This window comes from Pelophylax lessonae (genome assembly GCF_965119305.1).
Source record: "Pelophylax lessonae genome assembly, chromosome: 1".
In the NCBI taxonomy this organism is placed as follows: domain Eukaryota; kingdom Metazoa; phylum Chordata; class Amphibia; order Anura; family Ranidae; genus Pelophylax; species Pelophylax lessonae.
The window spans coordinates 430078322-430101852 of record NC_138768.1 but is presented as its reverse complement, the minus strand read 5'-3'; the positions used below and the strand labels follow the sequence as shown (position 1 = coordinate 430101852).

General features: G+C 42.3%; 1 protein-coding gene across 1 annotated transcript in view; it reads left to right on the top strand.

Moving 5' to 3' along the window:
• The first annotated feature begins 2720 nt into the window (after nt 1-2720).
• CORO2A (coronin 2A) overlaps nt 2721-23531 on the top strand; it is a 237248-nt gene continuing 216437 nt past the window's right edge. Inside the window, exon 1 of the mRNA XM_082263489.1 lies at nt 2721-3052. Within this exon, the coding sequence (XP_082119615.1) occupies nt 3038-3052 (15 nt within the window). The 5' untranslated portion in view covers nt 2721-3037. The remainder of the gene's footprint in view (nt 3053-23531) is intronic.

Below are 23531 nucleotides of genomic sequence, written 5' to 3'. Positions count from 1 at the left end.
ATACACTTTTTTAAATTAAAAAATAATAAAACAGTAAAGTTAGCCCAATTTTTTCTATATTGTGATATATAATGTGATAATGAAAATATTATGCTGAGTACATAGATACCCCTTCAAACTTGCGCACGCTCAAGGATTGGTGACAAACATTGGTACTTTTAAATCCCCATAGGCGACAATTTAAACATTTTTACAGGTTACCAGTTTAGAGTTACAGAGGTGGTAGAGGACTAGAATTATTGCTCTAACAATCGCGGCGATACCCCACATGTGTGGTTTGAACACCGTTTACATATGAGGGCGGAACTTGTGTATGGGTTAACTTCTGCGCGCAAGCTAATGGGGATTTTTTTTTTTGTTCCTCTTTGTTTCATCTTTTACTTTTTTTATTTTTACACTGTCCTTTAAGGCTCCATGTACACGGAACGTTGTTAAAAGTCCCTTGAATGCTGGAATTTCTTTTTTTTTTTTTTAGGACATTTAAAACGTCCGTTGTGTCGCGTTTGCACCCGCGATTAGCGGGCCTTTGCGTTTAAAACCGTTCCTAGAGGTCAAAAAATCATTCCCCTTAAAAATGGAAAAATGCGAGCGCCAAACACGGGTCATCGCGTTTTTGCGTTTCAAACGCCGGGAAACACACGTTCGAACGCAAATAAATTGCGTTCCAAAAAATGTCCCTGAACTCAACTGCCTGCAAATGACTGTAAACGACCCTGGACAGATAAGATAACATGCAGGTGGGTTCAGGGGCTTCTGAAAAAAACGCTCAACTGCTCCTAAGTGCCGGTTCACACTTGTGCGGCTGCGGAGATCACATGTAATTCGGAGCGCACTGCTCCTTCATTACATGCGATTTCATGTGCAGTGCGAATTTCAGCCATACACTTTGTATGGCTGAATTCGCACTGCATCCGCACCAAAGACGCACAGGAGGCATTTTTTGAGCCGCATCAAAATCGGATCGCACAGTGGTTCACACTTGTGCGATCCGATTCTGTGCGTACTTGCAGATCGCACTGCGATATGCGATCGCAACTGGGGGTGTCGTTAACTTTTAATTGACACCCCCTGCGTATTGCATATGGCAGTGTGAACTGCCAGAGGTGCGGATGCGATGCGGGAACACGCTGCATATTCATATGAACCGAGCCTAAACGGCTATTTACAACGTCCCGTGTACATGGAGCCTTAGGCTGCATTCACATGTCAGCGTATGATCGCGGGCAGAACCGCCGCGGTTCCGCCCGCGATTCGGAGATTTATTGCAAATCGCGGGACGCCTAGCGTTGCCCGTTGATTTGCAGTAGCCCCCCAAACGCCGAGCGATGATGCCGCGATTTACGCCCGCCGAATCACGGCAACATCGCGCAAACAAAATCACGGGACGCAATACGCTCCAAAGAAGCTCTTGTACTTTTTTGGAGCGTATTGCGTCCCGCGATTTTGTTTGCGCGATGTTGCCGCGATTCGGCGGGCGTAAATCGCGGCAACATCGCTCGGCGTTTGGGGGGCTATTGCAAATCAACGGGCAACGCTAGGCGTCCCACGATTTGCAATAAATCTCCGAATCGCGGGCGGAACCGCGGCGGTTCTGCCCGCGATTATACGCTGACATGTGAATGCAGCCTTAAAAAAAATGTTTTTAAACACTTTTATTCCTATTACAAGGAATGTAAACATCTCTGGGATTTTTTTTTACCAAAAATATATAGCAGAATACAAATTGGCCTAAAATTATAAAAAAAAATTATTATTTTTTGTATTAGGAATGTTATATAACAGAAAGTGAAAAATTGTTTTTTTTTTTTTTTTTTCAGAATTGTCGCTCTTTTTTTGTTTTTAGCGCAAAAAATAAAAAACACACAGGTGATCGAATACCACCAAAAGAAAGCTCTATTTGTGGAAAAAAAAGTGACCCCCAAAAGTGTCAAAAATGTCAGTTAGGTGTCCGATCTGTCTGCCGCAATATCGCAGTCCCGCAAAAAAAAACGCTGATTGCCGCCATTACTAGTAATAAAAAAAAAAAAAAAAACAATAAAAATGACATAAATCTTTCCCGTAGTTAATAGACGCCATAACTTTTGCGCAAACCAATCAAAATATGCTTATTGCAATTTTTTTTTTACCACAAATGTGTAGCAGAAAACAAATTGGCCTAAAATGGTAAAAAAAAATTGATTTAAATTTTTTTTTTGTAGCAGAATGTAAAAAATATATATATTTTTTTTTCAGAATTGTCGCTCTTTTTTTGTTTATAGGGCAATAAATAAAAATCGCAGAGGTGACCAAATACCACCAAAAGAAAGCTCTATTTGTGGGGAAGAAAGGACATCAATTTTATTTAGGTACATCGTCGCACGACCGCGCAATTTTCCTGTTAAAGTAACACAGTGCCAATTTGCAAAAAATGGCCTGGTCATTAAGGGGGCAAATCCAAGTCCAGAAGTGGTTGGGGGGGGTGACACCTTCCGGGGTTGAAGTGGTTAAATAAGGTATCATTCAGTGTGCACTGTGGGACCTCATGTGACAATAAACATGTTGACTGAAGTCTCCACACAGAGGAGGAGGAGGAGCCATGGTGTCTGTAGTCACCTCAGGCACACAGGGATGGTAACCTGTTGTCTTCCCCCCCCCCCCCCCCCGGCCACACCCTCCTAATAAATATGAATTTGCTTGCCCTGGGGAGGCTCCTATTACTGCATGCAAACAAAGGAAGGGCTCCTAATCCTCCATCTATCCTCTCGCTGTCCCTGCATGTCATTGTGCACAGTCTGAAGTCCGGCTGTGTGCTGGACTCTCCCCCCTTTTTATCACACGTTATAAAAAAATACAATCCCCTGTGATGATTTATGAATCAACGTGACCGGCTGACTGGGCAGAGCCTGCAAGGGGATAGCAGAGAGGAGCAGCCTGAGGAGAGGAGAGGAGGGCTGCCTGCCAGTGTGGAGCAGCATTGGGCTAGTGGGCGGGGCTTGTGTGTGATCCCAGAGCAGTGCTGCAGCGGGCCGTGTACAGGGCAGCACCTGAGGACAGCTGCATGACTATAGCAAAGGTAAGCAGATATCCCCTTTACAGGAGGAGTGCTGGATGGATGGATGAGTGGATAGGGGTGCAGGCCAGGGAGTGGAATGTGTCTGCTGCCCTGTATAGGGAGATGTGGAGCTCTGTTCCCTGCAAAGAGCTTCTCTATACACAGGCATTGATCTGACAGCACTCTGATCATCAGCATACTGCAGTGTGTGTAGTACAGGACTTGATCCACACATGCTTCTTACACACCCACTCTTCATAGTAACCTAAAGCAGCCCATACACTCTACAATATCCTTCTACTAGGGCTACTTTACCCCAGTGTCAGCCCTCTGAAGAGCAATCAGGATTGTTTTTTGTTTTATTTGTTTAAAGGGCATTTGATATAGTTGGCATATGTTGCTTCCTCACCAGCACTCTAACAACTAAATGTTCTGATCAGTGTCAACTAAATGCTGCTGATCAATGCTTCTGATCAGTGTCAACTAAATGCTGCTGATCAATGCTTCTGATCAGTGGCAACTAAATGCTGCTGATCAATGCTTCTGATAAGTGTCGACTAAATGCTGCTGATCAATGTGAACTAAATGCTTCTGATCAGTGCCAACTAAATGCTTCTGATCAGTGCCAACTAAATGCTTCTGATCAGTGCCAACTAAATGCTTCTGATCAGTGTCACCTAAATGCTTCTGATCAGTGGCAACTAAATGCTTCTGATCAGTGTCACCTAAATGCTTCTGATCAGTGGCAACTAAATGCTGCTGATCAATGCTTCTGATCAGTGGCAACTAAATGCTGCTGATCAATGCTTCTGATCAGTGGCAACTAAATGCTTCTGATCAATGTGAACTAAATGCTTCTGATCAGTGCCAACTAAATGCTTCTGATCAGTGTCACCTAAATGCTTCTGATCAGTGCCAACTAAATGCTTCTGATCAATGCTTCTGATCAGTGTCAACTAAATGCTTCTGATCAATGCTTCTGATCAGTGCCAACTAAATGCTTCTGATCAGTGCCAACTAAATGCTTCTGATCAGTGCCAACTAAATGCTTCTGATCAATGCTTCTGATCAGTGCCAACTAAATGCTTCTGATCAGTGCCAACTAAATGCTTCTGATCAATGCTTCTGATCAGTGCCAATTAAATGCTTCTGATCAGTGCCAACTAAATGCTTCTGATCAATGCCAATTAAATGCTTCTGATCAATGCCAACTAAATGCTTCTGATCAATGCTTCTGATCAGTGCCAACTAAATGCTTCTGATCAATGCTTCTGATCAGTGCCAACTAAATGCTTCTGATCAGTGCCAACTAAATGCTTCTGATCAGTGCCAACTAAATGCTTCTGATCAATGCTTCTGATCAGTGCCAACTAAATGCTTCTGATCAGTGCCAACTAAATGCTTCTGATCAATGCTTCTGATCAGTGCCAATTAAATGCTTCTGATCAGTGCCAACTAAATGCTTCTGATCAATGCCAATTAAATGCTTCTGATCAATGCCAACTAAATGCTTCTGATCAATGCTTCTGATCAGTGCCAACTAAATGCTTCTGATCAGCGCCAACTAAATGCTTCTGATCAATGCTTCTGATCAGTGCCAACTAAATGCTTCTGATCAGTGCCAACTAAATGCTTCTGATCAATGCTTCTGATCAGTGCCAACTAAATGCTTCTGATCAGTGTCAACTAAATGCTTCTGATCAGTGTCAACTGATCAGAAGGATGCGATCGTGAGAACGCAGGTCTGGGTTCACACGTATGCGATGTGAAGGGGTGCGATTCTCATGCGGATTTCTCCTGGAGTTCAGTGCGATTTTTGCATTGCAATTTTTGCTAAAGATAGTGCTATGTTGATGTGTTTTTGGATGGGATTGGGCACAGCTGCGATTTATTTTCGGGGGGGGGGGGGGATATGTAAAAATCTACACAGAAAGTGTTCGCACACATCTGAACACAAGATGCGATTTCAGTGCAGTTTCCATTGATCTCTATGGAGAGGAAAATCGCAACGTAGTAAACTTGCACAGGACCCTTTTTGTTTGCCGCATCGCATTCGCAAAGCATAGATGTGAACTATTGTCAGTAGACACAATGTGTTTTTGGATTACATGCGAATCTAGGCATCAAATTTGCACCTGACTCACGTCAGTTTGAACTGGCACTAAGCCCACATTTACATTGGGGCAATTTGACATGTCAAATCGCAGCCTATTGCTGGCAACAGTACTCTCTGAATTGGTGCGACACCAACTATGTGGCACCGCAATGATTTTCAAAAGTAGTTTCTGCACCACTTTTGGCGACTTCGGGGGTGATTTCAATAGACCCCTGAGCATGAACCCACACAGATGACTTTCAAATCGTCCCCGAACTCGCACTGAAATGCAGGTTTGAAATCCTCGCACGATTTCAAATCCACCTCCCATGTGAACGTACCTGAAGTGCCAGTTCACACTTGTAGCATGATTTCAAAGCTGCAGATCAGTGCGATTTGCACCTCCCTGATTTCATTGTGGCTTACAACTTAGTTTAACAGAAGTCTAGGCAACTTGCAATTAAATCATAAAAAGTAGTGCAGGAACCTTTTTCAAAGTCGCTGCGACATGAGTCGTGGCAATTTGAACCGTTCCATTGCTGGCAATAGGGTGCAACTTGTAATGCGATTTGGAACTGTCAAATCTCATGACAAATTGTACCAGTGTGAACGAGGGCTAAACCCACAACAGTAAAATCGGTCTGTATATGCAATAAAGCATGCTTGTTAAACTGTGGAACCTAAGGGGTTCATCCTGTGCATTGTGTATAAAGGCTGTTTGATCCTCTACAGTCCCCAATCCATCTTCTGATGGAACAGAGCCTTGGGGGCAAGCTGCACATGCTCAGTTTGGTGTGTATTGCTAGAGAGTTGTTTTTTTTCTAGGGAGAGTACATGTGATCAGCACAGGGCCAATCAACACTGTCCAGACAGAGGGTCAGGGGACCTGCAGCCTCATAGGACAGTCAGAGGAGAATGTAAACTTCTCCCATAGACTTTAACCAGGCATTGATAGAAGTCACAAGACTGCTATATACTGCTGATGAGAAAAGGTATTTATTTATTTATTTAGCATTTTATAGTTACTAAAATAATTACATTTCCATGTACGGTGGGAGGCCAGATATAGTGAATGCAGGGTCCTGGGTTTAGTAACACTTTAAAGCGGTTGTAAACCACTGATTGTTTTTTTTTTTTGGACCTGCAAGGTAAAGGCATAATGTGCTAGTATGCATCGCATACTAGCACATTATGCAAAACTTACCTGAAAACAAAACCCTCCAGGGATGCGATGTAATTGCTGGAGGCTGCATCCATCTTCCTTCTCGGTCTGCGGACTCCAGCTGTATGACAGGCCGGAGCCGCGATGACGTCACTCTCGCCCATACGCGGGGGAACCGTCATTCACAGCACAGGGCTCTTAAGAAACGGCATAGGTGGCCGTTCCTTAAGAGCGCATGTACCAATGACATCATCAGTTGCATGCAATGTAAATATCTCCTAAACGGTGCAAGCTTAGGAGATATTTACAATACTCGTAGGTAAGCCTTATCATAGGCTTATCTATAGGTACAAATTATAGCTTATAGTGTACTTCCTATTAAGGTGTTGGAAGATACGATCATAAGTTTGCATCTTTGTTTTCCCTATGCAAACTCATTAACTAATAGATTAAAATGCAATTTAATTCATCAACAAAGTATCTCAGTGCTGCTGAACATGATCAGTAACTTTCTGCCCTGGCCAATCAACTCATTTTGATTGAGTCCGATCTAAATCTGGTCTAAAACAGTTAGAAGGTATAGTATGCCTATGTGATTGCTTGCTGACTCAGTCAGATACCAAATTAAGCCCCCGTTCAAACCAATGCGATTTGACAGTTCAAAATCGCATGACAAATCGCACCCTATCTTTTTCAATTGAACTGTTCAAATTGTTGCGACTCTGAAAAAAGGTTCCTGCGCTACTTTTCTGAGATTCCATCGAGAGTTGCATTGACTTCTATTAAATGAAGTCGCAAGCTGCAGGGAAATCGGAGATCCAAATCGCACTGATCTGCCGCTTTGAAATCACGCTGAAGTAGTGCGATTTTTAAAGCCGCACTGGTGTGAACCAGGGCTTAAGCGGTTGTATCCCGCTTTTTGACACTTTTACCTACAGGTAAGCCTATAATAAGGCTTACCTGTAGGTACAAATAATATCTCCTAAACCGGCACGGTTTAGGAGATATTTACAGTGCATGCAGCCGCTCGCGCGAGCGGCGCATGCGCTCTGAAGGTCCGGGGGGACCTTCAATTAAGTTGCCGGGAGCTTGCCGGAAAAATCACTCCCGCGCGCATGCGCGGTTGTGACGTCATCGCGGCTCCGGCCAATCAGCGCGCTGGAGCCATCTCTTCCGGCCAATCAGCGCGCCGGAGCCGCTGAACCCGGAAGAGACGACGAGGGATCATGGCAGCGCCCGCATCGATGTCCGGGGGTCCGTGTCGGGGCTTCGTTTTAAGGTAAGTTACACATAATGGGCTAGTATGCGATGCATACTAGCCCATTATGCCTTTGTCTTGCAGGTTTTTTTTTCTTTATTTTTTTTTTTTTTTATAGGGTTTACAACCGCTTTAAGCGTGTATGGCCAAAACTCTGAAATATGAGGACCTACCTAATCTACTCAATCGGTGTGTATCCAGTCAGACAGGTCCTTGCTCTGCTAAGTTGTTGGTAGATTTAAAGGAGCTTGTACTATCTGATTGTAACGTGTGTTGAGCTCTAGAATGCACTGAGATCAGAACCTGATAGGGTCAGTCTTGAGATTTGTGTATTTTGTTTATCTAGCTTGTATAGCTAATTAGATATGACATGTTATCATGTGCTATAATGTTGCATATAACTTTGGAAAGAATGTTTGACACGTGCCTTGAGGCCCTTACACACTGTTCAGTTTTTCTTCAGTTTTTGCCTTACCAAAAGCCATAAGAAAATGCGTGACTATTAAATCCTATAGAACTCTTCACAGCAGTCAGTTGCATTTTTGCTGCGGTGAAAAGAAATGCACCTCCCCATTGAAATGAATGTAAAACGCATAAATAGTCAAAAATGCACCCACGGTTGTGTTTTCAGGGCCTATTTTGAGTCGTTGTCCTTTTTTCAAAGGAGCAATACGCATTGATAACACGGCAAAAATGCACATGCGTTTTTAATGCATTTTTGCAATACAATGGAGCCTTGTGAAAGCAGCCTACAGCTGGATACACACTATACAACTTTTAGATTTACCTTCAACTATGTAGTGCAAGGGCCTGCCTGGTTCCATACAAATTGAAAGTGTTTAGATCTGACCTCATAATATATGGTTTTGGTAAATCTAATGGGCCATACACACTATATAATTGTCTTTAGATTTTTTCCTTTATGGGCCATACACACTATAAGATTTTCTGAAGACTTTTTCCTTTAGATTTACCAAAACCATATAATATGAGGTCAAACCTAAACACTTTCAATTTGTATGCAATCAGGCCGGCCCTTGCACTACATAGAAAAGGTAAATCTGAAGGAAATCTAACCACAAAAGTTGGATAGTGTGTATCCAGCTTTAGATTTACCAAAACCATATAATATGAGGTCAAATCGAAACCCTTTTACTTTGTATGGAGTCAGGCAGGCCCTTGCACTACATAGTTGAAGGTAAATCTAAAGGAAATTAATAACAAAAGTTGTATAGTGTGTATCCAGCTTTAAGGAAAAAATCTAAAGAAAATTGTATAGGGTTTATCAGCATTTAGGCTCCTTTCACACAGGCATTGCATCAGTTTTTTTTTTTTACCTGCGATTAGATGGATCAAAAATACAAACTCCAGTGAACCCCCATGGTTGGTCAGATGTAAGCGGATGAGTGTCTGTTTACATCCGGCTCTGTTAGGCCCCTTTCTCACAGGGCAAATCTGCTGGGCAGACTCCGCTTGCTCAGTGGTACCCACTGAGCAGGCAGATGACAGGTCCATCTCTGCTCACTGTGCAGATACAGACCTGTCAGAGTCCCGCTCTCCTCTATGGGAGATCGGATGAAAATGGTCAGCATGTCTATTTTCATCCAAACCGCTGGGCGGATGGCGACCGTATCGCCATCCGTCTGTTTTTAAGTGGATCTTGTTGTATTGGATGACAGATAGGTGTCAGCAGACACACCTCCGCTGACATCCGCCTCTCCATAGAGGAGAATGGGTGGCCTATCAGGTCCAACTGAAAAACAGACAGGCGGACCTGATTGGCCTGATCGTGTGATCATTTCCACTTTTGCAGAGATAAACAAACGCACTTGCTCACATCTGGCTGCTCCCTAGGGCTTGCATGGGTCCATTTTTTCCTGCATCGCATGGAGACAGACAGATTAGACGTGGATATGGGACATCAGTTTCTGATCTGATCTGTCAAGGATTGCCTGCTGAGATGGAATAGAGGGTGCCCGCGTTAATAAGAAAAAGAAAAAGGGGGGCTCTTACATCTCAGGTCTTCCCACAAAGCTGTGCAAGCTGAATGTCATTTATTTTGATAAAACACTGTGTATATCAGTTGTGTGTGTGTGTTTTTTTTTTTTTTTTATATATTGATTTCCACCTATTCCTATCCATTGTTGAATCACAGCATAATTTCCTGCGGCCTGTTTGCAACCACGTCCTGTATTCATTCATGCCCTCAAGCAAGGGCTGCATGGCATTTCTGAGGGCGGATATTCAGATGGTGACAGCAGTGGATCATGCCTACTATATGTGTTGAAACAGCCACACGCAGTCCCTTTTAGAAGTCTGACAGTGTGTAACCAGCCTATAACAAGAAGTGCATGAGTAAAGACATTTATGGCAGGATCACCAGGCATTCATTCATTGAATGATTCCGTTTTTTAAATATTGGAGTTTACATTTGATTGTCCATAGGAGAATTTCATTGATTTGGGTCTGCTATAGTGTTCATGTGACATAAGAGTCTTAGTAATATGTATGTGATCATGTGACCTAAGATTCTTAGTATGTATATTATCATGTGACCTAAGATTCTTAGTATGTATATTATCATGTGACCTAAGATTCTTAGTATGTATATTATCATGTGACCTAAGATTCTTAGTATGTATGTGATCATGTGACATAAGATTCTTAGTATGTATGTGATCATGTGACATAAGATTCTTAGTATGTATATTTTTTTGTTGAGGGTGGTTGTTCTTTTCAATAAACTATAATGGTTCATTTCAAGTTTATTCTTGACATGGTTTAACACAGATTACATTGTATTTCCCAAGACAAGCATATCAAGGTCTGCACTCATCAAACAAACCCTGGTTTGGCAACACCCTGAACTCAGCGCTTAATGTGTGTACAGTGTTTGACCATGGATGTCTGTATTGATCAGCACGGCCTGATTACGTTTATTGCAGTGCTGCTCACAAGGTTCATTATGTAGGCCAGATCACTCTGAAATAATAAAGGGCCAGTGAACCTAATCTTCCCCTGGCTTGAATTGAAAGCAAAATTAAGGACATAAAAAATGATATATTTTAAAGGGTCAAGATTGTTTTCCAAAATGTGGATCTGGTTCTGAGAAAAGAAATATACGTACATACTGTACATGTAATAGTATTTTCAGTTGAAGGGTACTGTGATGGGTCTCTAGGGTAAGCCTCTTTTTAAGCCGGCCATACACTAGTAGATTTTTAAACAATTATCCATGGGAAAAGTAAATTTCATTGTTGTACATTTGAATGTTGTTCAAGAGTACTAAAATAGGAACTTCACCCACAAGGGGTCTGCTTGTCTGCCTCTCGCCCCGCCCCCCCCCCCTACTGCCACATTTGGCACCTTTTGGGGGGGTTCCTAGTTTTGACAGGTACCCATTCCCACTTCTGGCTGAGTTCTGGCCTAACAGAGCCGGATGTAAACAGACGCTCATCCGCTTTTCTTGTCCCTGTGGTAATGAACGAATGTCGATATGATGACCCCATTAACAATAAGAAACAAATGTTTTTAAAAATGATCTGCTGCCATTCAAGGCCTAGCCCCCTGTGACCATGTGCCATGTAATATCCTTTTTTAGGGTGTAACATGAAACCTGGTTGCATTCCCCAACCTCCAACTCTCACCCTCACTTGGTGCTTTTCCCTGGAACATTCTGTTGTTTTTTTGACTCGTTTGTGCAAGTGGATCCACAAATCCATTCATATGGATCTCTTATGTGAAAACTACAAGTCCTATCTGCCACCGCAGCAGAGGGTCTCGTAGGTTGTGCCAGTACAATTGTGGTGATATCTCTGAACCTAAAGAGGAGTTCCACCCAAAAGTGGAACTTCGCTTTAAGGACTCCCGACCCCCTGATATGCCACTTTTTTTGTGGGGGGGGGAGCAGGTGCCTAGATTTGACAGGTACCCGCTTCCCCTTCTGCTCGGGCCGCTTAGATGGGTCGAGCGAAAGTTCTCCACTCCCCCTCCCTGCAAACTTCTTCTGGGACACGTCGGAGGTCCCAGAAGATTGCCCGGCCATTCAGGACGCACAGCGCAACTCGTGCATGTGCGGTGTGCACACGGCTGTGAAGCCACAAGCTGTCCCTGCCAGGTGCCCTCACTAGTGATGCTGCCCCCAGTAGAGCCGAGGGAGAGAACAGAGGCTTCGGGTGGCCGCATCGCTAGATTGCGGGACAGGTGAGTAGTTAAAGTTAGCAGATACACTTTTTGTAGCTGCTGACTTTTAATAAACCCAAAACCGCTGGAACTTGGCTTTAATGTCCATTGTTTACTTCCTCTGTACAGAGCCATGGCTGTAATGTAACCAATGGAGGAGCCTGTGCATTGCACACATGACACATTGATTGCAATACTCCTGCAGGCTTCAATGCAAAAAATGTCATAAATGCACTTTTTTTTTTTTTAAATGTGACTTTGTTACATCTTTGTTACATGTTTGCATATGGTTGGAGTATGTCTTTTAAATGTTTTATGAAATGCAAGTAGTGTAAAGTATCTAAAGTTCTGTGCTTGTGTGAAGCTTTAAGGCTACATTCACACCTGAGCGTAGCGTTTTCGCGCATTTTTTACCGCGATTTTTACCGCGATTCACAGGCCTTTTTTACAGGCGTTTTTTGTGCAGGCGTTTTTAGATTGAATAGAAACCAATGGAAAACGCCTGTAATCTGCCCAAAAAGAAGCTCATGTACTTTTTTGAGCGTTGGGCGTTTTGCTCACAGCGTCAAAACGCTCAGATGTGAACAGGGGCCATTGAAATGAATAGGATTTGTCTTGTTGGGCGTTTTGAGAGCTGATCCTAGAGCAGAAAAACTCCCCAAAAACGCCCCAAAACGCCTACATGTGAACGGAGCCTAAATATGAGGTGGTATGAAAAAGTTTTTTGAGACCAACTCGGTTTACAAGAATGTACTTTATTTACCGGTATTTACGTTTACGCACTATCACCTTCAAAATAGCCCCCTTGCACAGCAATACAACGCTGCTAGCGTTCCTGCTACTTCCAGAATGTGTCCTGGAAGTCTTTTCGAAGCGCGTCAAGCACCGTCTGCTACTTGCGCTGGATCTCCGTAATGGTGTCCAAATGCTGACAACGCATGGTAATGTACTACAAAATGGTGTGCTGCCTTTAAAAAAAAAAAAAAGTACATGCACATTTTTGGTGTGCTTTACTGCCCCAGGGAGCCCATTCAAATGAATGAGCCACCCTAACACAATGCACATAGTAACGCAACATTAAGGCCCCTTTCACACTGGCAGAGCCTGCCAGGGGATCTGCCTTCTCAACAGGGGATCTCTCTGCTGATCCCCACTGAGCAAGTGGCTGACGGGTATGTGTCCGCTCCACTGATGCAGACACGGGCACAGCCCGCTGTCCCCTCTGGGCTGTTGGATGGAAACGGACTGCATGTCTGTTTACATCCGGCTGTCACCTGATCTGCCAGACATATGGGGAACAGATCCCCATCCATCTGCTTTTAGTGGATCAGATGTCGGTGGGTGAACACATGTCTGTTGACATCCGCCGCTCCATATATCAGTTTTTCAGGCGGACCCGATCAGCCTGTCTGTGTGAAATGGGCCTAACGCCCTTTAAAGCCTCTGGATCCCGGCAAATTTATCTGTAACACCTATAGCTACTGAGGTCTGGGATGGCTTGCTTTTTTTGTGTTTTTACTGATTGTTCAGAATATGTGAATGTTTGTGTGTATTGTCTACAGGTTCACTTTATTCGCTTATCTTGCAAACGATCGGATATTCAAAGTCAACATAAGTTTATTTAGAAATCTAAGTAAAAAAAATCCATACTCCTTTAGTAACTAAGCCCTACTGTCTCTGCACAGGCCTAAAGATGTGGTCAGATATTCTTATTCCTGGAAGTAGAATGTTGTGTGATCCTAGCACTTTGTAGTGAAGTCTAGTTTGTGACATTCTGTATAGAAGATGCATGTGCCCGCATGGATCCTAAGGTGTAACCAAGTAAATGATGTTACTAGACAGGTGAAAGTTAAAACTCTGCCTTTTGTTTGTATTTCCTAAATGATGTGCTACAGCTGGAAGGCCAGCATGTAATAGGATAGGACACAGCCTTCAGCTTGTTTAATGCTTCCCTTTCTTTTGTAGTTTTAACTAATTAAGTGCTGTGCAAAATTGCTGCACAAGAGCCTGGCTAGCAGGTATTGCAGGCTCCACAGAAAAATAAAAGTGCAAATAATATGTAGATACTACTTTGAATGATGCTAAACCGATGAGCAGTTTTTTTTTTTCTTGTACCCATAAAATGTAGCTACAAAAAATCTAATTCTAGGAAACCTTCTGCCAGTTTATGACAACAGTGTATCAAACTGGACTACTCACATGTGAACCTAAAGGGACATAATGCTGCTTTCACACTTAGGCTACATGTACAGTACACGGGACATTTGAAAAAGTCCTTTGAACGCTGGAACTTGACAGCTACAGAACAACGTTTAAAAACGCAGTTGTGTCGCGTTTGCATGCCGCGTTTGGACACGTTTAGCGGCGTTTGCGCTCAAGGGCGATTTTTGCAAAACACATCAGGAGACCCTTCCAAACACCCACAATGCAACAGAAATATATAATGTGTGTGTATATGTAAGTGATATATAGCCTCCTAAAAACGCAAGCGCTAAACGCGGGTGAACGCGTTCGGTCGCTTTTTTGCGTTTGAAACACCGGGAAACACACGTTCGAAAGCAAATAATTGCTTTCCAAAAAACGACACTGAACTCCACTGCCTGTAATTGACTGTAAACGACCCTGTGTACATGGACAGATAAGATAACATAGAGGAGGGTTCAGGGGCTTCTGAAAAAAACACCCAAATGCTCCTAAACGGCCGTTTACAAGTTGCAGTGTACATGAGCCCTTAGGCTCACGGGACGTTGTAAATGGCCGTTTAGGAGAAGTTGGGTGTTTTTTTTCAGAAGCCTTGAACCCTCCTCTATGTTATCTTATCTGTCCATGTACACAGGGTCGTTTACAGTCATTTGCAGGCAGTTGAGTTCAGGGACGTTTTTTGGAACGCAATTATTTGCGTTCGAACGTGTGTTTCCCAGCGTTTCAAACGCAAAAACGGGACCGAACGTGATGAAGTACATTCAGCCACGTTATACTTTTTTTTTTTTTCTTCCATTCAAAATCAATGGTTCTCTATGGGAGCCTATTGATTTGAATGGAAGTCGCACCGCAAGTCGGATCAGGATGATCCGACTTGCGGCGCGACTTGCGCTGTGAGAATCTTGAGGGGGAACTCCATGCCAAAAATGGGAAAAAAACTGTACGGTCCGTTCCCATCCGATTTCCCCCATAGAGATGCATGGGGAACTGACAGCTTTGTCTCCGCACACAGCGCGGAGGCACACCTGTCATCCTCCTGCTCAGCGGGGGATCGGCGGCTCGATCCCCCGCTGAGAAAAACGGAATCCGTCCGACGCACAGATAGTGTGAAAGGGGCCTAACTCAGATCACATCAAAGCTCCAAAAGGCCTGCTACATACTTATTCAAATTAGTGGATAATTTGAGCACTCCCCAAGGATCATGCAACACTTTGACAGTGTAGGACACCAGTACTGCTAAATATCTTGCATAGAAGATGATCAGATCTAGATAGGAAGACTTTGTCCCTTTTTTAAAGTATAACTAAAGGCAAAACTTTTTTAGTTTTGGACAGAGTGGAGATAGATTAGAACCCCTGTCAGTTTTTATTACTGTGCGTGCCCCCATTAGGGAGTTTCACCCTCTCTTTTTGTACTTTTTTTTTACCATTATCATTAAAGGTGAAAGTAAAAGGAAAATCCCAAATTTTGTATTTCCCCTAGAAAAGTAATAGAAGGGAAACTTCCAGTGGGAACACTAGTTCTGGTGACATTGAGGTCCCCAAGGAACTTTCTTAATTTGAATGGATTTCTTCTCACTTCCTGTTTTGTCTATGGGATGGGAAGTGAAGGGAAATCTCCACAATGGGACATGGTTATAACCCTCAATTGCTCCATCCATAATGGGGAAAAAGCAAGTTTTGCCTATAGTTCAAACTATGAGTGGGTGTGTTTTCTGTGCATGTATATAAACTCCCATTTTCCCCAAGTCTCTTAGCTCTGCGATTAAGCTTCAGTAGGGGGCGAAACGCATTATTGCTAGATATGAGCATTGTTTGCTCATTTCTGCTGAACCAATAAAGCTGTTTTTAGGCTGTTCAGAATAGAAGTGTGCTGCTTCACAATTGTACATGGGCAGATATCGCTTTGAAAACAGTAGTTTGCAAAATATCTGTCCTTGAGCAACTCATTCCTGGGTGACCACTACACCTATGGACACTGACGATGGGGCACGCATAGCATTCTAACCAAAGGATCAAACCCTCTGGCATGGAGGTTTTTCAGTATTTCCTGCACATGCAATAATAATTGTTAATTATTTTTTCAGCACAAATATGGGGGCCACCATTACTAACGTGATTTAGGAGGCACTTGCTGTAGGACTGTCAATCTTAACCTTTGTGAGCCATTGATCTGAAATAATCAGGCAGTCAGTGAAGTGTCATTACACCTATTACATGCATGCTTATTCTGGCCAACTGACCTGCTGAGTATTGATGAAAGATTGATTAGGATGGCAGCCCCAGAGGATACTTGTCCAGAAAACAAGTTTAATAACAGCATTTTCTATATTTCAGTTAGTTTTTAGAACTAAAGTTTTAAATTAATAAATGTTATAACTGAACTTTAGAAGTAATCTTACAAAACTGAGATATGAGTTCTAGGACTTTTGTAGAAGATATATTTATAAATAAACTTGGTTTTTACAATAGTTTGCAAAAATGTTTTTCTTTTTGCTGAAATGTTTATTTGGTTTTTGAAATAAATATGGAAACAAAATTAGAAGAACACAATAAGTGCCGGTTCACATACGAGCGATGCTACTTCGCACCGTGACCTCCGAGGTCGCGGTGCGAGCAGCGCGCCGCGACCTCGGAGTGGCCGCCACGGACTTCATAACATTGAAGTCTATGGCAGTCGCCTCCTGGTCGCCCCAAAGAATCTCCGGACCCTTTTTCTAAGTCGGAGCGACTTGTGTCGCTCCTATTAGAACGGGTCCGCAGCTTCCCTATGGGAGGCGACCTACGGCGACCTGTGAGGCGACCAGGTCGCCTCACAGGTCGCATCAGTGTGAACCGGGACTAAAAGCAGACAAAACAATCAAGGAAGGCCTGCAAGTATGGTCAAAAAGAGGGGTAGTTAACCTATAAAGAGGTGGAGATCAACCGGAACAACATGGGAGAAGGCCACCAGGCACCGTGTCGCCTCCTCACGCCCTATGCAGCAATATGCTATTATTTCCAGTGTATTGCAAGAACTGAAGATCTCTTCTTTCTTGATGCTGGCACCACTCTGGAGACCGTTAGCCAGGATAAGAGGTGGAGTGCAGTTGGTATCGCTACAGAGGAGACATTGGCTTATGCAGCTTCTGCTCCACCCGCAAGCGCCAGCTTCCTCCACTCTTGGAGTAGCTCCAACTTTCCAAGTAGTCCCTCTGTATTGCACTGGTGTGGTGGGTCGGCAAGCCCCGACCGTGATCTACCAGTCACCTGGCTGCGATCCACTGGTAGATCATGATTGACGGGTTGCCGACCCCCCCCTCCGATCTAAAAGAATAGTATAGAATATAAATAAAGGGTACAGTACTTTATTTTTTATAATAAAAATATAAACAACCCATATGTCAATTGTAATACATAAGCAGAGAAAAAGAAAGGAAAGCCTCAGAAACAATTATTGTCAGTCAAGAAAATATAAGAATGTATGTGTATATACTGTATGTATGTGGAATGGGTGCTTAAATTTCAATGTCCATATTTTCTGGCAAAGTCTGGTAGCTTAATAGCCTCAAGAGTAGGTAAACAATTCAGGTAGGGTTTCCAGCCATTCATTAAGAGTACACTGTCAGAAACTGATTAATTGCACAATTATTTCAGATGAGTATTGAAAAGCTTTAATAAATCAGATTTGCCTTCAGATATAGAAAGACGAGAATTTATTTCAATTTGTTAGCAATATTTTATTACCTTTTTAATTAAGATTTATTTCATTAAGTTTGTCTCTCATTACACAATCAACAAGAACTAATCTGTCCAGTCAAATGCAACAAGAACAAAAAACTTCTAAGATGTTTAAAGTGGGGTACACACTAGTAGAAAATCTGCAGAATATTTCCATCCGAGGTAAAATCGTACGATTTTCGGCTAGTGTGTACACAACTTTCAGCAGCCAATGCTGACATTTTAAACGAAAAAAAAGGAGGGACAAACACCAAATTTTTATTGTCCGTCCCCAGACGACCAATTTTCGTTTAATGTGTATGCAGTACGTCCGTGAAAAATCGGATACGAAAGACCGCGCATGATCTGAAGTTGCTGACAACTCGAAAGTCTAGGAACAAATGTCCCAAAAAATAAAAAATCGGACGAGAAATTTTGGGAACATTTATGCACTGTCAACTAAAAACGGTTATGAACGCTGAGCAAGAGAGAGAAAAATCGGAGGATATTTCGTCCGAATTCCGTCAAGTGTGTACGGGCCTTAAAGCGGTAGTATACCGCTTTTTTCCACTTTTAACTACAGGTAAGCCTATAATAAGGCTTACCTGTAGGTACAATTAATATCTCCTAAACCGGCACGGTTTAAGAGATATTTGCACTGCATGCAGCCACTCACGCGGATGGCGCATGCGCTCTGAAGGTCCGGCGGACCTTCAGAGTTCCTTGCCAGGAATTGCCGGAAAATGACTCCCACGCGCATGCGCTGGAGTGATGTCATCGCGGCTCCGGCCAATCACAGCGCCGGAGCCGCCGAACCCGGAAGAGACCCCGAGGGATCATGTCCGCTCCCACAGCGGTGTCCGGGGGTCCGTGTCGGGGCTTCATTCTAAGGTAAGTAATTCATAATGAGCTAGTATGCGATGCATACTAGCTCATTATGCCTTTGTCTTGCAGGGTTTTTTTTTTTTTTAGGTTTACCACTTTAAGGATAATCCCCCCCCCCCCCTTTTTTTTTTCTTTCTACAAATGTATTTTTATTCTGTGAATACCCTTGAAAAAGATAGACTACATCTACCAGTTACATTATCTTTTAGTTGAAGGTTGTTTTATCCATACCAGGAGTGGTTATTGAAAATAATTAAGGGAGAGAGAGTCCTAGTGACAAATTGTCTAGACATTTTCTTTTTAGATAAAAAAAAATAAGGCCTATATACTGTAGGTATACATTTCAGTGATTTTTATAACCTAATTTGAAAAAGAAAGTATATAGCTATGTTTCCATGAAGCCAAAGTATCTTTTATCAGTGGATTCTGTTTAAAATAAAATAGCAATCGGAGATGTACAAGCTAGAATATTTTTATTCTTTATATACATGAGTTGCTAGCTCGACATTATTTCAATTCTCAGTTCTTTTCTGATACTATATTCATGTGCATGTGTACAAAAAAAAATGATAAACTGTATATACTATTGCATTCTGCATTACATGTGCACTGGATGGTTTTCTGCTTCAAGTGTCAATGTAAACCTTTTCCTTGTCTTATTATCAGGCATTCAGGCTAAGAGGGTGCAGTCCTCTGGATGGCCCATACAGTAATTTTGTATATGTTAACAGATTTTTGTATTTTAAAGCAGGACTTTAGTTAAAAAAAAAAAAAAAAAAAAAAAAAAACTTGCAAGCAGGTGGAGGTTTTTTTTTTTTTTTTGATAGAAGACGTGTCACTTCTTCAAAAAACTTTGTTACCTGTTTGCTAGCAAAGTTTTTTTTCAGTTTGAACACTGATTGCAGTGCATGTGTAATTGTGTAGTATGTTGTACAGTCCAGGCAACTTCAGTTTCCATATATTTAATCTGGCAAGTTCCTTTTTCTGTAAATAAATACCTGGTGCTCATCAAATATAACTTGTGTTGCCTTAGGGTGGAGCCACAGTGCTCCTTCTCTTCTCCTTTTTTTCCATAACATAGGGAGAAGGTGTTTTGTAGTTCATTGAGATACTGGGAATATTTTTAACTGATAACTTCTTGGTCAGTCAGTCTGTCTGTCTTTAACTGACAGTTATCAGCTCACAACAGTTTGGGCATGATCAAGTTTTTTTTGCAATTAACAAACAGATTTTACAAAGTGCTATCAATGTTATAGTTAAACATCAATTTAAGGTTTGTTATTTATACTACATACATATATATATATATATATATAATTGCGACATTAGTCCTATTGTAGTTATTAAAAATTACCTATTCCTTTTAATCTTCAGCTCTGAGATTTTCTGTAAAATGCAATATGGCTACCCAGAGGTGTTCTGTACACAGAATGCCCCCCTGGAAACATAATTTCCTGCTTGTGGGATTGACTTACTAATTTTCCCAGACATCTGCACTAAGATATAATCAAATTTCAGGCATCCCCTGCAACAAAAATATCATTTTTGGTGAGCTACTCCCAATAGGAAATGACCTCTAAAGCGATGCAGACCCTGCAATTTTCCTCATTGGAGCCCTGCAGGTGCAGCAGGTAATTAATGATTATGAAACCACTCCCATTAGTTTTACTTACCACATGGACACAGACAAACACACAAGGATTTCTTGTAAATAACAAAAAATAGGAATCTTTAACAAAGTTTGTTACATGGGTCACCCAGAGGGTAATGTTGTTTTTTTCCTTAACAAAAAGTGGAGTTACTCTTTAAAGCGGAACTTCACCCTAAAGGGTAAGTTCTGCTGTGAGTCCTCCCCCCCCCCCCCTCCTCTGCCACATTTGGCAGGTCATTATTTTTAGGGGGGAAAGGGGGGGGGAGAAGTTGTAGGTTATCCAAGCAAACGTTCTCTTCCCCTCTCTCCCCGCAGTCGTCTGGGACATGTTACAGGTCCCAGATAACTGCGGGACCATTCACAAAGGGCAGCGCAGCTTGCGCATGTTTAGCCGCAAGCAACACAGCCAGCTGCCCACAGTTTAGATGCCGGCACCAGGAACTGAATTGGTCCACGGTATGCCAGACCACCAGAGCACATGCCCTGCTGGCTTTCCTGTAAGTAAAAATAACAGAGGGGTTTACAACCGCTTTAAAGCAGAGTTCCACCCAAAAGTGGAACTTCTGCTTTAAGGCCTCCTAACCCTCTGACGTGCCACATTTTGGTATGTCATTTTTTTTGTGTGGGGGGGGGGGGGGCTTTTACCTAGTTTTGACCGGGATAGCTCAGGATAGCTTGCAAGCTGAATAGTATGCATTTTGACCTTGGTTTTTCTGACCTTGATGAAATATTTAGTCATTAAAACACAGATGGAAAAAAAAATATCCTAAGAGATTTAAGTAAAATGTATGATCAATACTCATGCATGTTGGAATACATAATCGGTGGAAACTGAGGCAGATCAAACATACCACTTAGTCATTTATGGTTACTGTACATGAAAGTTGGTGTTTGTGCTCACAAGCCTTATGATGTTTTTATAGTCATATTTTTTTTAAATTGTATTACATTTGCAGAAATACTGCCACTTCTCAGTCAGTGTATGTGTGTATGTGTGTGTGTGTGTGTGTGTGTGTGTGTGTGTGTGTGTGTGTGTGTGTGTGTGTGTGTGTGTGTATATATATATATATATATATATATATATATATATATAATTATGATTTTTTTTTTTTCACTTTCAATGATGTTATGTTACATGTTTTATTGGTGGCCATCTAAGACCATAAATTATATCTACAGAATATACATTGCAAGGATTTTATAAGCATTATTGCAAATGTATACAAGTATCTTGTTCTGAAGAAATTACTGCTTGCCATGTTTGTTCTTAAACTGCTTTCTGAATGGAAGATTCCGCCCTCATTATAGACTCTGGGGATGAACATGGCCATGCTCGGATCTCAATCTGAGCCAAGGTGAGAAAGCCCCCCAGGAAGCTGTCACCTGTGCTGGGCCAATCATCCATAATAAACACCTGTGGCAGTCTCCGTGTTTGGTATGAAAATAGCTGCATGGTCTGTGTATCTCGCCAAAAATGTAAACCCTATTTTTTAAGTTGTGCTAGACATTTGATTTATATCTCAGTTCAGAGTAGCAGTGAGATAATCGCACAAGCAAAATAAAAACATCTTGGGGCATTCTGTGCATAAATAGATTACAGAAAGTCCTCCGGTTGTCATATTAAACAAAAACTGCATTTGGATTTTGGACAAGTTTAGAAAATGATGGCACTTGCAGGGTGAAACAGAAAAGTATGAGGAGACACGTGCCTTTTAGAATTGTTAGCATCATCTCTGTTGGTGTATTTGTATAGTGTGCAAAATGATGGACTAGTACAGACATCTACCTATCTGGTTTGAAGGCAGAAACGACCTTAGAGGAGAAGGAAGTCCTGGGCCTCCATAGCACCCTGTCCCCTATGCAAAACCAAAAACTGTTCTTGCCATATCAAGCCTACAGTCCAGACATTGGCCTAACAGGGGTACTGGCTACAAGGAATAGCACCTTTTTTAAGTGAGACTAGCAAAAGGAATATCTTTAAAACTGAACTGCACCTAAAAAGGTAAGTACCTAATTTTGACAGACTGAAGAGCTTCTTTCATAAGCTAAAGCAACAGTTTCTGAAGTGCAAAATGAACCAGATCGGATCCTGTGGATCTGGCTTGTCAGAGGTTGTCCTCCAAAGCACTCTTCCACATGGCCAACTGATTTAGAGCGGTGTCATCAATAGCTAGGGAGAAGTAGGAGGAAGGAGGATAAATATCCTAACAATTGCCCTAGTATAGCCTAAGCATGACAAAAAGAGGAGCACTCCCCCACATGGCCATCTTGCAAAGTACATTAGGTATAAGCAGGCCCTGAAACAAAAGGAGTTTTAACTCCCTAAAATGGCCATTAAGTTAGTTGTTTCTGTACTAAATATCCTCCGTACTAAACAGAAGAAACCATAACCTAGCATAAAGCGGCTAAGTACTTGTCGCAGTGAGTAGCAATGATGGGGATGGGAAAGTTGCCCCATTTCTGAATCGATAACCCCATAGAGAATCCCCCAGCATACTGGTCTGATTTGAACTGCATTCCTGTGGGTACAGGGACACCGATGGGTATTCAGTTCTGACTACAGGAATGTCTTGGATTATTGGAGAGCTGTTCAGGATTTTCATATACAACCTAAATCTACCAGTAGCTGTAGATGATTGGAGAAACTTCCATAAAATTCAGGGCTGAAAGAACACCAGTATATACTGGGAAAACCTTTACTTGTTGGATGACTGGAAAGCCTTTCAGAGTGTGTTCCTTTATGAGCAAGAGGATATGTACTACCCATCTGTCATTCCTTACTGTATGGAATGATTTAAATTGGGAGTCATTTGCTCCATATGATGATTTTTCCATACGAGAAGGCTGCATCAATGGATATTTCTGTATGGTAACCAGGAATTCTCAATTTTACCAGCTTGAGTATAAAAGGGAAAGTTGGTGAAAATGAAAAACTCACTATAGGTGAACCATCTGCTCAGTTGGATGACCTCACAATTCACACTGCCCTAAAGTTTCTCCCACTCTTAAGGGCTACGCAATAGAAACTGTCCGACATTCGGCCCGTGCGTACGGCAGCTGGTCCAACGGTCCGTTCGGTCGACTTCTGCCAAAGGGGCATGACCGAAAAAGGTATGTCAACTGGCACCTGATCAGTGCTCTCAGCCAATAGCTGAGAGTGCAGATCGGTGTGCTGGCTGGGAGGGGTCCCCCTGTTAGAACATCATAGCAAAACAGGGGAGATCGCTGTACTAACATTAGATTCTTAGTACAGCGGCTCCTCCAGAGCTCTTCAGTTTTTTTTTAGCCTGTTGGGTTGAACGAAAAAAAGATTACTAGTGTGTGCCAGGCTTTAAGCCAGCCACAGATGGAGTGATTTTCTTTCCTC